Source organism: Eurytemora carolleeae, unplaced genomic scaffold (genome assembly GCF_000591075.1).
Source record: "Eurytemora carolleeae unplaced genomic scaffold, Eaff_2.0 scaffold75, whole genome shotgun sequence".
In the NCBI taxonomy this organism is placed as follows: Eukaryota; Metazoa; Arthropoda; class Copepoda; order Calanoida; family Temoridae; genus Eurytemora; species Eurytemora carolleeae.
The window spans coordinates 320034-334051 of NW_019396178.1; the positions used below are offsets into that span (position 1 = coordinate 320034).

General features: G+C 34.5%; 2 protein-coding genes across 2 annotated transcripts; both read right to left on the minus strand.

The window, feature by feature from the left end:
• Positions 1-74: 74 nt before the first annotated feature.
• Positions 75-7211, minus strand: LOC111697324 (uncharacterized). Its single transcript, XM_023467276.1, has 11 exons — positions 7119-7211; positions 6325-6747; positions 4382-4754; positions 3549-3663; positions 3260-3337; positions 2870-2957; positions 1969-2364; positions 1471-1537; positions 1275-1392; positions 639-942; positions 75-209 (listed from the first exon to the last, which is right to left on the minus strand). The coding sequence occupies exons 2-11, from the start codon at positions 6352-6354 to the stop codon at positions 75-77; spliced, it is 1704 nt and encodes a 567-aa protein (XP_023323044.1). The 5' UTR covers positions 6355-6747; positions 7119-7211.
• Positions 7212-7273: 62 nt separating this feature from the next.
• On the minus strand, positions 7274-11954 carry LOC111697308 (serine/arginine-rich splicing factor 5). The gene is made up of 8 exons (XM_023467260.1): positions 11780-11954; positions 10678-10783; positions 10324-10454; positions 9778-9937; positions 9473-9528; positions 8706-8849; positions 8345-8544; positions 7274-7362 (listed from the first exon to the last, which is right to left on the minus strand). Exons 1-7 carry the CDS (start codon positions 11863-11865, stop codon positions 8352-8354), a joined length of 876 nt encoding a protein of 291 aa, XP_023323028.1. The 5' UTR covers positions 11866-11954; the 3' UTR covers positions 7274-7362; positions 8345-8351.
• Between the last annotated feature and the right edge of the window lie 2064 nt (positions 11955-14018).

A 14018-nucleotide genomic window follows, 5' to 3' on the forward strand; every position in this document is an offset into this window, starting at 1 on the left:
CTAAATATCTTCTAATAGGAGAAGTAAAGTGAGTATATTATATATACCTGTGGACCAGGATATCTGGATATCTTCTAATAGGAGAAGTGAAGTGAGTATATGGAGTGTTTGAACTCCAGTATGTTGACGACCCTGCCGGTGCGCTGAACAAAGGAGAAGGCGAGGGGATGCAGCATCACATTCTCAATCCTGTACTCCACTCGGGGTACCTTCACATTCAGAAATAGAAAGATTTAAAAAACAACAAAAATAAGATTTAAAAAAGGACTAGACGCTTAGTTTCAAATTACACTCCGTGCAGAGACAGCAATGCCTGATTCACAGCGGTACCCTTGAAAGCTTTTTCAGATCCAATATAAATTAGATATCAAGGTTTATAATTTTGAAAACTTATTATTTCCAAGTAAGGGTTCTCTACGATAGTATTTTCCACAGTATTGTTCAGGTAAAGGTTTCAGCTTTTACAGTTACCGTTGTGAATCGGGCATTGTCATCTTTGCAAGAAGGGTCACTTGAAATTACGTTTACAGTCCCTTTGAGTGTTAAACCTATAGTTCGAACAAAGTATTGGCTTAGATTAGATTAAATAGATTGTTAAAAACATGTCTTAGACATTTACTTTCTCAAAACTCCTATACCTTGGCTGGTTTGTTAAATCTTGCAGGTTTCTGAGCACTTTTCGTTTCGATTTCAACTGAATCATTTAAATCAGATTTGCTCCCATTTCCTTCTTTAATTCCTTTCTTAGGCTTCCCTCTTTTCCTTCTCCTTGTTTTCTTTTCCTTCTTCTTTACCTCTTCTCCCTCTACACCTTCCACAACCACGTCTTCGTCAGACTCTTTAATTTCTTCTTCAAGACTTATATTAATATCTGAACTTGACACAGCAACTCCGAACTGTTTCTCAAAGATCTTGTCAGGATTAAGACCAAGGTTGGCAAGCCTAAATTAACATTATTTAGTCTGAGCTGAAAACTTTAGAGAACTTGACTTTTCATTTTATTAATCTGCAAATTAATTTAATTTTACAGTAATATCCAGGAAAGTGTATAAAATGCAACGAATTAGTGTCGATTGCAGGAACCGAACAGCCAATCAGAAGTAGACAAATTATTTAATTTTGCGCGCAATCAATGAGTGATATCCAAGGTTATCCAAAAGAGATGATAAAGCAGAAAATCAGTGGATAAAGAAATTAAGCAATCGGGATTTAGGGTATCCAGTACAAGAGTTTTCAGCTCTCATATCTAGATCAGATTTGCTGTTGTTACTCACCTCTCAGCCTCCACTTCAATCTTCTGTTCTAGATCATCATCACTACTGTGCTCACTATCCACTCCACTACCCTCAATATCTTCCAATCCTTCCAGTTCATCTGGTGCCACTACTTCTCCTGTAAGCACAACCAACTTTACCATTTCTTTTTCGTGGATTTTGGGATCTAATTAAAGTTAAATAATTGATTAATTACCTGTAGGTTGACTAGAAGCTCCTTTCCCTTTTCTCGGGCCTCTTCTTGTCTTCTTCCCTTCTTGAACCTACATAGATTATGAAATAAAACTTTTATTTGCTAATCTTAAGCTGTCAATTTTTTAATTAGCTTTTTAATGGGTAGATAAAAAAATTGAGGGAAATACCCACATCATTACTCGGCAACAATAATCAACGCCCATCATGTTCTCTTTGTTTACATTGTAAAACAAAACAAAACAAAAAGTTCGCGGATTTCAAAAACAAATTTCATGAATTTTCAAAATTTACTAAAAATCGAATTTTGTTGGAGGCAAACTTTGAAATTTTGATCATTCATAAACCTGCCCTGGGGCCACATGAGGTCCCAAACAAAATTTGGGCCCGATCGGCTCAGCCGTTTTGACGTTCATTGGATACAAACGGACGGAAAGACAGACAGACAGACAAACAGACAAGCAAAGTATATTTATAGATGTATTTCAATTCAATATAATACCTGAACTAAAATATCCTGAGCGAAGGTATCAACCTTGAACTCTGCAACATCCCAAGGAGATTCAGATACTGGCTTCTTCCCCCAGTCTTCACCGTACTCAGGAGCTTCTGTTGCAGCGACGGCAGCAGCTAAGGATCGAGCAGCTACGACCAGTTCAGCTGTTGTTTCAGGTTCAAGCGGGATTTTTGCGGATTTGTGTCCAGATCCAGATTTGGGTTGCGAAGCAGCTTCTGCTTTTACAGCTTCAACTTCTGCTTCTTTGGTTTTGGTTTCAGGTTGTTTATTATCAACCTCTTCTCCCTCGGCCTCCTCACCCCTCTCCTTCTTCATATTGATGGTAGCTCCCTCTAGAAGTATTTTAAAATCCTCCTCAGACCCTTGAGTATCAAGGTAGTCCTGAAAAATCATCATTTTCTTTTTTAAATTCAAACTTTTATTTCAAGATGGTGAAAGACGAAGGCAACAATTATAGAAGCAATTTTTCCCTATAAGAACCCCTCCCCCTCCCGTTAGAAAACATTCTACCCCTGAATTACTAGATAGATTTAACAGAAGATTACAGGGATGTAAGTTTATTTTTCATAACCCCCCCCCCCCCAGGGGAAAGGGTGAAATGATTTTGGATGTTTTGGGGGAAAATAAAAAATGGACATCAAAAGGCAGAATGTTTCTTTCTTTTTGATAATTTATACCCAAAAATTCATTTATTTCCCCCTAAAATCATTTATTTCCCCCTAAACTCATTTATTTCCCCCTAAATCATTTATTTTCCCAATTTAGAAATAACCCCCCAAAACAATAACTTTAAAGGAAAAAAATAATTCTCAAGGGGATGATTCTTAAAGAAAATATACACCCCAGGACGATTATTGAAAAATTTGACAAAAGAATTTAGTTCGACCTGAATGGTTTCATTTAGCACATTCCACATGTTGAGTGGATTCACCTCAATGATTACAGAATCCCCCTGCAGAGCTCGGTTCCTGTCCCTGTTAAGCAGACAACCATCTTCAAACAAAACTTGGCAAATTATTTTGAGATTTGTAATTAAATTAATTTCTCGAATATATTTCCAGACTTGAAAAGTTCCGGATTAAAAGATTTGTTATCTCTATTTTCTTGATATTATAAACATTGCATGCAGACCAGGCGTCCCATTTTGGTTAAAAGGAAAACATTTGAAAAACGTGTATAACAACACTAGAAAAATGAGAACAGTGATTATTGATTAACAATATAAATATTTGATAAACGTATGATATTTAGTACACAAGAAGAATGAGTACTGCTCCTGATGCCACGAATGTAAATATCTGATGTACTGTCTGGCGCACAAACAAACCCGTCCTCGTAAGATTTAGGATTTATCCTGAAAAATAATAATGATAATGAAATTCTCCCAAAAAAAAGTTGGTGGAGGGAGAGGGTTAGAAGTTTAGGAAAATAGGTTAATTGGATACAAATTATTCCGAATAAACATTTAAACATTTTTATTCCTATTTCAGGTACCAATATTTATTTTTGATGCATATATCAAATACATTGGTATATATTGAATAAGCATATTATTATAAACAAACCTTAAAGTTCCCTCTAAAAGGGCTCCAGGTCCTATGTTGTTGACGGCTAGACCACGTGACTGAATGATAGCCGGGTCCATATAGTATTCAAATTGATTGTTCCCTCCTCTCCAACCTTGTTAAAACATATTATTTACCTTTTAGTTCAATTTAAAGGGACCTGAGCAGAAAACTATAGAATTGGATACCCTTACTATTATTACACTGTGGACACTTAATCCGCTCTTTTTTCTCTTTCCGGATATCCGCACTGAATCCGACCAATAAATTTTCTCTCATTAAATGGCGAGGAAAATATCAAATTTCCCGGCATCTCATTGGCTATTCGGGATTCTGCATACACCAATCAGGTTAGTTGAATTTTAAAAGCTTTCCTGGGTATTAACTAATCTTAAGATTAACAAAAAGAGGAGATCAAGCATTGATCTCGAATTCCACAATTCTAAAGTTTTCAGCTCTGTAGAATGTAGACGGATTTTCAAGTGACCCCATTCATAAATAGACTTTCATCCACAAGTACTCATTAAACCATTTTCTGAGTAACAGGAAAAAGGTATCATCATTTTTCCTTCTTAAAATAACGCTTTATGCATGCTAAATTGTCTGTAGAACTTTTGTCTGTATAAAATTATTTCAAGAAAGCACTTGAAGCAAGGAAGTTAATATATACTATGGATATTGGATAGGGTCTAGACCAAAGTGCAACTTTTATAAAATTCCATGAGTTAAACTGTACACTACAAACACATGCAAAACAAAATGCGAGTTGTTCACTTTCCGAAAATCCAAAAGTCCGAAAAAAAACAAATTTACACTTAATCAAGTGGACTTACCGTTGTTACTTTCACAAAACTGTGGCCTTCCTCCGAACCCGCTATTGTTTCCGCCTCTACCATCGCTATTTCCGCCTCTTCCGACATTATTTCCGCCTTTTCCATTTCCAGTCCATCCACTTTCATTCCCACCTCTTCCGGCACCATTTCCTACTCTTCCAGCTTCATTCCATCCTCGTCCGGCTCCATTACCACCTCTTCCGGCTCCATTTCCACCTCTTCCGGCTCCATTACCACCTCTTCCGACTCCATTCCCACCTCTTCCTCTTCCAGACCCTCCACCTTTACCTCCATTATCTGGTTGCTGTTCTCCAGTTTCCTGTTCATTGGTTTCAGAATTCATTTTGGAGGACTTCTTTCTGCTCCTTCTCTTCTGAGTTTACAAAAATAATAAAAAGCTTGAAAAAAAGTTAAATATTGCTGCAAAGTCTTAATGAACGTATTTCTTAGGTACAAAATGCTAAGAAATTAACGGAAATTTGTCTCTCTGTAGATATAGACAACAATATCTCACAATCGAATAATATTAAGTTAGTGGCCAAAGGTTACGGAACGACTGTGACTCAAATGAGAATAATAAAAGAATTTGCAATACTAAGTTGCAACATGTGTTGCAATCTGTACAGGGCGCCAGAAGAATCAGCGCTTTAATAACAATTTTTTGGGCTTCTGAAGTTTCCAAATTGAACTGATAAACTTTGCTATTTTAACTATTTCTCAGGACACTATGAAAATATTTAACATATTGAACTTAACTCTACTGTGACGACTGTGACAGTTGTCACAAAATCATGATGTAAATATTTAAAGGGCGAAGGGAAGAATCAGTTAATATGCCTTGAAATTAGTCTGCATAACTGTTTAACGAATCAGGATGTACAACAATATAAATAAATCTAAAATTGATGAATTAACAAAAAGGTCTTAGATCGGCCCAATTTCCAAATCCTTCTTCTCTATCTTCTATTTCATTTGTGAACATGTTCTCTTTGTGTACATTGTAAAACAAAAATAAACCAAAAATTTCGCGGATTTTATAAAAAAAACTATGGATTTTTAACATTTTCAAAAATTGAATTTTGTTAGAGGCAAAGTTAGGAAAATTTGATCATCCATAAACCTTCCCTGGGGTTACGTGAGGTCCCAAACAAAATTTGGGTCCAATCGGTTCAGCCGTTTTGAAGTTTATTGGATACAAACAAACAGACAGACAGTCAAGCTAAATTTATATATAGATGACAGAAGAATTAATTACAAAACACAGTTGATTATGAAAATAATCTTTTAAGGAGTAACTGCAGGCTTCTATTACTATCATCGATATCTCATTTTGAACAATATGTTCCTCACCAGCAAACTTGTTAACAGAAAATTTTTAATTGGTTTTCCGATCAAATTGTTAAGTTGTTTTGAACAAAAAAGTAACACTCCAGAATAATCCAGCGGTTCCATAATCGTGATTTTCAAAAAACGAGTTTTCTGTCTTGAGTAGCAATTATAGAACGTAAAAAGATTTGATGGGTATCAGGAGAATCCTGATTTATTATTTTATAATACTGCACTCTCCTCTCAAAGCACTAGGGTGTATTTTGTCTATTGTAGAAACATTAAACAATCCCTTCAATTTTGGATAATGCCAATTTTGTTCGAGCAGGTCTAATGAATTTGAAAACCATGAAATTGTTGGTTATATAAACTTTCCAGTCTCAATGAATTTGAGCCGCGTCTCAAATCCGCCAAAAACCGATTTCAATTGAGCGCCGATTTAATTCGTGATTATAATTTTAAGTGGAATCAACCATATTTGAGCCGCGTCTTAAATTTGGCCTAAGGACTTTTTCATCATTGTTTAAATTATGGTGTTGTTATCATAACCCTTTCTTATAAATCATAACGTTTAGGAACGAAAAAACTAAATAATAATTGAGCTATTAGTAAAATTCCTTATTTTTTCCAGGTTCCTCAATGTCCATTTTTTATCTGAAATAATTGCAAACATTTTGAAAAAAAAGTATTTTATTTTTATGCTTAATCCTGGAAACAAAGTCTTGTACAATATCTGAATATTTTCATTTTTTGTAGATAACGCACAAGCAAAAGTTGGATGTGCCTGATAGGGTCGTTTTTTTAATTTATTTTTAAGTTTAACAATTGATTAATCGATAATGGATTAATTTACAATTTTCAGGGAATGGTTAAAGAACAACATTAACAGAACAACATACAGTGCAAGTTAATATGGAACTATTTTAAAGAACAAGTGAAAAAAAGCGCAATTATGATTAATAAATTTACAAACTGCCGTGTGCGTTCACGGCTGCGCATGTGCGCAGACTTGTTCTGATAACTCTTCAGATCAGGATCTCCTAAATATATAAATAATATTAAAGTCAGATTAAAATAGTTTTAAATGTCCAACAAGGGTTCAAAGAACAAAACCGGAATGATCAAAATCAACACTGATCAAACCCCGCTCAACTAGGGATTAAATCGGAAATATATTCGGGAATAATAATAATCAATTTTTTATCCCCAGAAAAGTTCATCATTAAATCTAATTTAATAGGGGTCGGCGCTTCAATAAATGTCAAAATTAAAATTCACCCCAGCTGGAATTTAAAATCCAACTTCTGACAAATTCACAAAAAAATCAAGAATGAAATTTGAAGACAAAATGTACGGAAATCTAAAATTAGATGCAAGAAAAATGTCCCCGCCCCACATCTCATCAAATAACCTTTTCAACTTCTGTACTTGATGCAATTGTACAGCGTACTAGTGTACCGGTTAAATTGATTCGGTCTCTCCTATCCTTTCCTACAATTCATCAAGCATCGATGGATAATCCCGTATTCCCGTTGAACTCAATTGAGAATCGTCTTTCTGTCTCATCGATTTCGTCAATTCGTCCTTCTCATCGATTGATTGATCATGTCCTTCTCATCGATTGATTGATTGATTGATCATCCATCATATCGATGCTGCAAGATTTATACATTAATCCTTCAGTGGGATTAGATTTTATATTTAGTGTAAGAAGGGATAGAGTTTATCAGTGCAAAACAAAACTAAATTTTTCTGAAGATAAAAACACTAGGATTTTTTATTTTTTAAACTCTATCCCAAATTATCGTTTGACCACAACCAAAATTAAAAAGAAGGCGTGGTAATTTCTAAAAACCCTCTGCACCACATCTGTTACCAACTCATATGATAGCAACAAAAACCATTCAATTTGTAATTTAATAAAATTCTAAAAAATTGAACTAATATTATTTTTTTGCTCGCGTGGTCACATAGTCATACAGAGTGTCCCTCGAAACTCGACTTGAATATCGTCTTTATCTTTGAAATTAGTTGGGAAATTCATTTGTCTATCTACTTTTACATTTAAACAAAAACCACAAAACTCTCCAAGTACTGGCCTTTCCAAAATGTGGTCTGCCTATTTTGTGCTTTCGATATATCCAGAGATATAAAGAATTTTGTCCAGATTTAAATTCATTAAATAAAGTCAAAATAGTCGAAATTCTTCAAATCGCCGGTAATATTGAAAGCATTACAAATGCAGACCACATTTTTGAATTGAATTGCCAGGACTATATACATTTTGTAATTATTAACTTAACAATTTTACCTCTAAAAATAGGTTTACGAATAAGTACAGCAAACAATTTTACAGATCAAAGACGACCTTCGTATCGTCTTACTATTAACATGTTTCGTGAGACACTCTGTAGTAGAAATGAAGGCAGAGAGTTTAGAGAAATTATCATGAATTACAAAGGAATAGATCCTTTTGTTGAAAACTGTGCAAAAATATTAATAACAAATTGAGTGCTTAAAACTTAATGCTAATTACAAAGAAAGCAAGTATTGTGTAAAATCAAAAAAATATTACTTTTTACCTTGCAGAAAATTCTTTTTTTTTATAAAATTGATTTTCTTTGTGACTGAATGTACCTGAAGTCTAATCTGAATCGGATTTTCTTCTGGGGCTGCGGGACCCACCAGACCTAGACCTAGATTTCCGGTCACGACTGGACTTCCGGTCGGGACTAGACTTCCGGTCGCGGCTGGACTTGCGGTCTCGAGACCAGGACTTTTTGGATCTAGATCTGGACCTGGACCGGGATCGGCTGTCAGATCTGGAACGGGATCGCCTTAAAAAGGAGCAAGTTATTTTTCTTTTTTAAACGCCATTTTCCAACAAGGTGCAAAAATAGTTAGTAATCTAAATAAGAACATCGATTGAAGGAATATGTCAAAAATAAAAATTTTGTTTACAATTCTCCCGGAAAATGCAGTAGACTTGTGTTGTTACCTGCTGCGACTTCTGCTCCTTTTCTTGACGCCCCTGCTGTCATCAATAATCTTGATAACTCTGCCGTTTAGCTCCGTGTTATCCAGCTTCCTAATCACGTTCTCCACGTCGTCGTAGGACGAGAACTCAACCACACCTTCATTCCTGAGGTACGTGGAGATTGAGAACTTTGCTTTTATTGGATAAATATTTATTAGTGTTTATTTCCTTTGACACCCCCGCCCCCTCCAACCCCCCAATTATATATAATTTTTTCTCCAAAAATAAATCGCCTTTTGCCAAATACCAAGCTATGATTCTCCCAAGAGAGGTATGTTAAGTAACCTAACGTCCCTTGGGACAAATAAGTAAATAACGACCCGCTCTACGAAATGTACGTGAAAAAATTCGCGAATTTAAAAGACGGTAAAATTTTGTACAACTACTTTTTCGGGAACTTGGTAAAGTAAATTTCCCTTAATTTCCCTGAAAAGTAGAAAATATGGTTAAAACTGTTGAGAATTGAGAAAATAAAATAACTTTGGAAAGTATAAAGAGAAAATAACAACTAGGACATAAGTTACCCTAATAAAAATCACATTACAGTAAAAAATAATTGTACAAAAGGATCATAATATATTTTAATAAAAGTTTGGATTTAATACGGATAAAAATTCCTTCTCTCCATCCCCCCCCCCAAAAAAAAAAAACATAAATAGGCAATCATATGAATTATGTATGGGAAAAAATATTTCTTAACTTTTAAATTCTAATAAATAAAATATAACCTGCGTTGTCTATGCGCATCAGCAAATGTTACTTCTCCGGCTTTTCGCATAAAATCCTAAAATAAAATCAAAAAGTATTAAATGATCAAGGGCAAGGGGGTTATAAAAAATTAACAATTATAATATTTTACGTGTCTTTATAAATATAACACTTTAATAATTTTTTGTTAGTGTTAAAAAAAAATGAACAGTGCACGCAAGTAAAAAGTCAAAGACTGTTGAAAAGTAAAATTCAAATATATTTGCCAGAACAAGCGTGGGATAGTAAAAATTGTAATTTCTGACAGATAAGGGAAGAATAATACCTTGAGATCCTGCCACGAGACCCGGCTGCTAAGGTTCTCTACAATAACTCTATACTCCGTCCTAGTAGGAGGACCATACTTTTCCAACCAGATTGGCCGCCGACGATCTGCTCCGCCGTATCCTCCTCCTCCACCACCACGCCCCCCTCGGCTCCTACTCCTAAAATCAAATTAGGTAAAATCTGAAAATTTCGCATTTTTTATGTTCCCAACAAAATGAAACGGGTCATTCTTTATCAATTTAATTATTGCCATCATACGCTTAGGCATTTACAATTTACAATTTACAATTTACAATTTACAATTTACAATTTACAATTTACAATTTACAATTTACAATTTACAAATTAGTTTAGTCAATAATAAACTATTGCCATTATACGCTTAGGCATTTACAATTTACAAATTTACAAATTTACAAATTTACAAATTTACAAATTTACAAATTTACAAATTTACAAATTTACAAATTTACAAATTTACAAATTTACAATTTAGAAATTAGAAATTAGTTTAGTCAATAATTAACTATTGCCATATATTTACCTGCTCCTACTCCTAGATCTTGTCCTGCTTCTCCTGCGTCTAGGAGATCTAGATCTTGACCTAGATCTTCCACCGCCCCATCTCTCCTTGTCCCGACCATGAGGTGTCCCCTTGGCTACCTCAACCGTCACCTGAACAGTTAAATTTTATTGAATTAAAAGCTTTTGTTTTCAAGCCCTTGGATTAAAAAATTCTAGATATATTTTGTAATAAGCAACTTCGTAACTGCTAAAACAATAAAAATGCGTCTAGAACAAATTGAATTTAAATATGATTTAAAATAAATATGGACAAGGGAAGGGGATATGATTTTAAATGCTGGGGTGGGAATAAATAATATGTCCTTGTACTCACCACTTCTCCCATGAATTCTTTTTTATGAAGATCATAAACTGCGTCCTCTGCATCACGGTAATCCTCAAAATCCACGAAGGCATATTTATTCTTGATAGAAATATCCCTAGACAAACAAAATTAACAAAGAGCATTATTAGCTTGAGTTTTCATGTCCCAATTGCATACCGAGATGATTTTAACCTCAATAAAAATAATATTCTGTTGCACGATTCATAACTCTAATTTTACTTGTATCACTATTATTTAAATGGTATTTCTATGCGTTTCACGCTGCTGTTTCGCCTGGTTATAATTGTTTTTATAAAATATCCCTTCCATTTTAAAGTGTTACATTGTGAACGATTTGAGATTGAATTTCCAGAGATTTGAAGACATGCTAATTTATAAAAGTCATGTTAGACTACAAACAGAAATTTAAAATATCGTGGTTCCATTATTCGGTGATATTAGTTAGGTAAGACAAATGGGTCTATCCTAGATACGATTCCTGCAACCCCCCCCCCCCACTCTTTTCAATTTTGTACATGACCAAGATTTTTACTATTTTCAACAAAATTAATATTGATTTAGAGTTATGTTAAAACACTTTCTTGGCCGAGAGCTGCGGCTAGGACAGGCAAGGGGCCGGGCGCTGAAGCAAGGCTAGTGGATTAGCGCCGCGGCTAGTACAGGCTAAGGGACCGGGCGATGCGACAACATGACCAACTTTAACAAAATGTATGAATGAGATGCATGCACAAAATTGATAAGTGTTCATAAGTCGTTAGTCTGACCTGGAACGATTTTTCGGACAATTTCTGGGCCGAGCGCTGCGGCTAGAACAGAATAGGGAGCCGAGCGTTGTGGCCACATGACCAATGATAACTATGTACAAAATTGACAGAAGGGGGGAGGGGTAGGGGAATGGCTACAAAACTCGTTCTCTAGGAAATTACCAGACAAATTCTGCTGATGAATTATACGACATCTGTGATTTCATAATTTTTTATTGCTTTATTGTGATTTTTTAATTTGATTGTTAACTTAAGACACCTAGCTGCCCAAAAGTGCATAGAAATAATCGTTTATCTTCTGTCTATCTGAATTTAGGTTTACTTACTTGATTTTACCATATTTCCTAAAGAAATGTTCAATATCTGAATCACGGCATCTGTGACTAATGCCTCCAAGATAAACTCGTGTCATTTTAACTGAAAATATACGTTAAATGCTGAATTTGCTGTGCATTTACATTGTTGATATCCTGAAAAGGGTACTTTCCTTGAGTGTGAACTTTTCTCTAAACCGAAACCCGACACCAGAAACTGCGGAGTGCGGAGGAATAAACAATTGAATTGCCGCGGCGCAAACAGTTATGATTTTCATTTTAAATCCAAAGCGGGAAGTTTAAGTCGTCTTTGTCTGTATGTGGTCAATTCAGGGTTTAAGATGATTTCTCCTTGACAGTTATAAATATTATTATTATAAATATTATGAATGCTAGAATAAGATTAGAAGAAAAACATTTTAACTTCACCTAAGACTAATTGTAGATTAGTTACAGGGTGTCCCACGAAACATGACAATAGGAAGACGACTGGAAAGTCGTCTTTGGTATTTGAATTTATTTGTGACATTTAGTCTTCTATCTACTTTAACATGTATGATTCTTGAAACAATTATCACATAATTCTCCTAGGCCTGGCATTTCCAAAAAGTGGTCTGCGTTTTTTGTGCTTTCAATTTCACCTGAGATATAAAGAGTTTGGTTCAGATTTCAATTTTGTTAAATAAAAGCAAAATTGTCGAAATCTGAACGAAATTCTTCATATCTCGGGCAATATTGAAAGCACATAAAAGGCAGACCACATTTTGGAAATGGCAGGACAAGGGAAATTTTGTGATTATTATCTCTAGAAATTTACTTCTAAAATTAGGTTGACAAATAAACGCAGCAAATTATATCAAAAATCAAGACGACATTCAAGTCGTCCTGCATACTGTCATGTTTCGTGGGACACCCTGTAGTTACCCAATATTTCTGTTGAAGACGATTAAAGATTGATTGATTAATATTTAGTATGGAAATTAAATTACTTGCGGCATAAACCATTTTGTGCGCATTTCAAACATATACGAACATCGTTCAGCAGAGTAAAAACAATAAAAATGATGTTTAAATGGGTAATCAAGGGTTGAAAGACAAAAATATTTAATTTTATAGCTTTTATAAACCTACGATTTATTAATCGTAGGTTTATCCTACGATTAAGATACTTGTCTGATGAAGTGGCCTAAATTCATGTCAAGGATAAGCCATCTTTGTAAATCCAAAAAATATCCGTTGGGCACCGTAAACTTTGTTCTGCACTGATTAAGTTCTAACTTCGGTAATTTCCTAGAGAACGATTTTTTCAGCCTTAGCCGAATGAATGGGGTAAATTTAAAATTATGTGACACCAAATTTTGTACAGGTTGTATTTTGTCTGAAAAATTTATAGAAGGCTGAAAATTTGCTTACAGCAGCATCTTGCTGTGATTTTTATTGGTTATATCTGCATGAGATGAAAAGTTTTTTTCCAGTTTTATTTCTCTTTTTGGTAATTTCCTAGTATATGATTTTTGGACCCCCCACTAAGCCAATTTCAACCTCAACATTATTTTATAAATATTCATNCATCCTAGCCGCAGCGCTCGGCCCAGAAAGTATCTTAACCTAACCTAACCCTAAATAACAAAAAAATAAATAATAATAAATTTGCTGAAAAATAAATGGTCATGTACAAAATTGATAGGAGGGGGGGGGGTCCAAAAATCGTATACTAGGACAGACCCCTCTTTTTTTTTTGCTTTTCCTGTTCTCATTTTTTTATAGACGACAAGTCATTTCATTGCAACTACTTTTGCAAATAAACTCTTATTTACATATTGCAGTTTTGATCAAGTTCGCAATTTTAATTTAAAAATTTAAAGTCTGCAACTACGCTTGCAAAATTATTCGCTATTGTTTTTAATTAGGTCATAATTATTGGAGAGCTCTGTAAAAAGCAGCTCATTACAGCAATAGATACGAAGTTTAAATGAGAGTATTTTTCTCTTGACTTGTTGTAAATGATATATACTATTGTTGATTTATTTTTTAGTATTGAATAAAGTTGTTAAGCATCTTAATGTGATCATCAATACGAATCAAGATCACAATTTCGGATAGGAGGTCTACGACCTCCATTTTGACTTTCATCAACTTTGAAAATTGGGAAAATACCAATTGGTTCATTTCAGTAAGAGCAGACAATTTTCAATTCTTTAAGCAAGCAGGGTCTGTCCTAGTGAACGAATTTTGGACCCCCCCCCCCCCC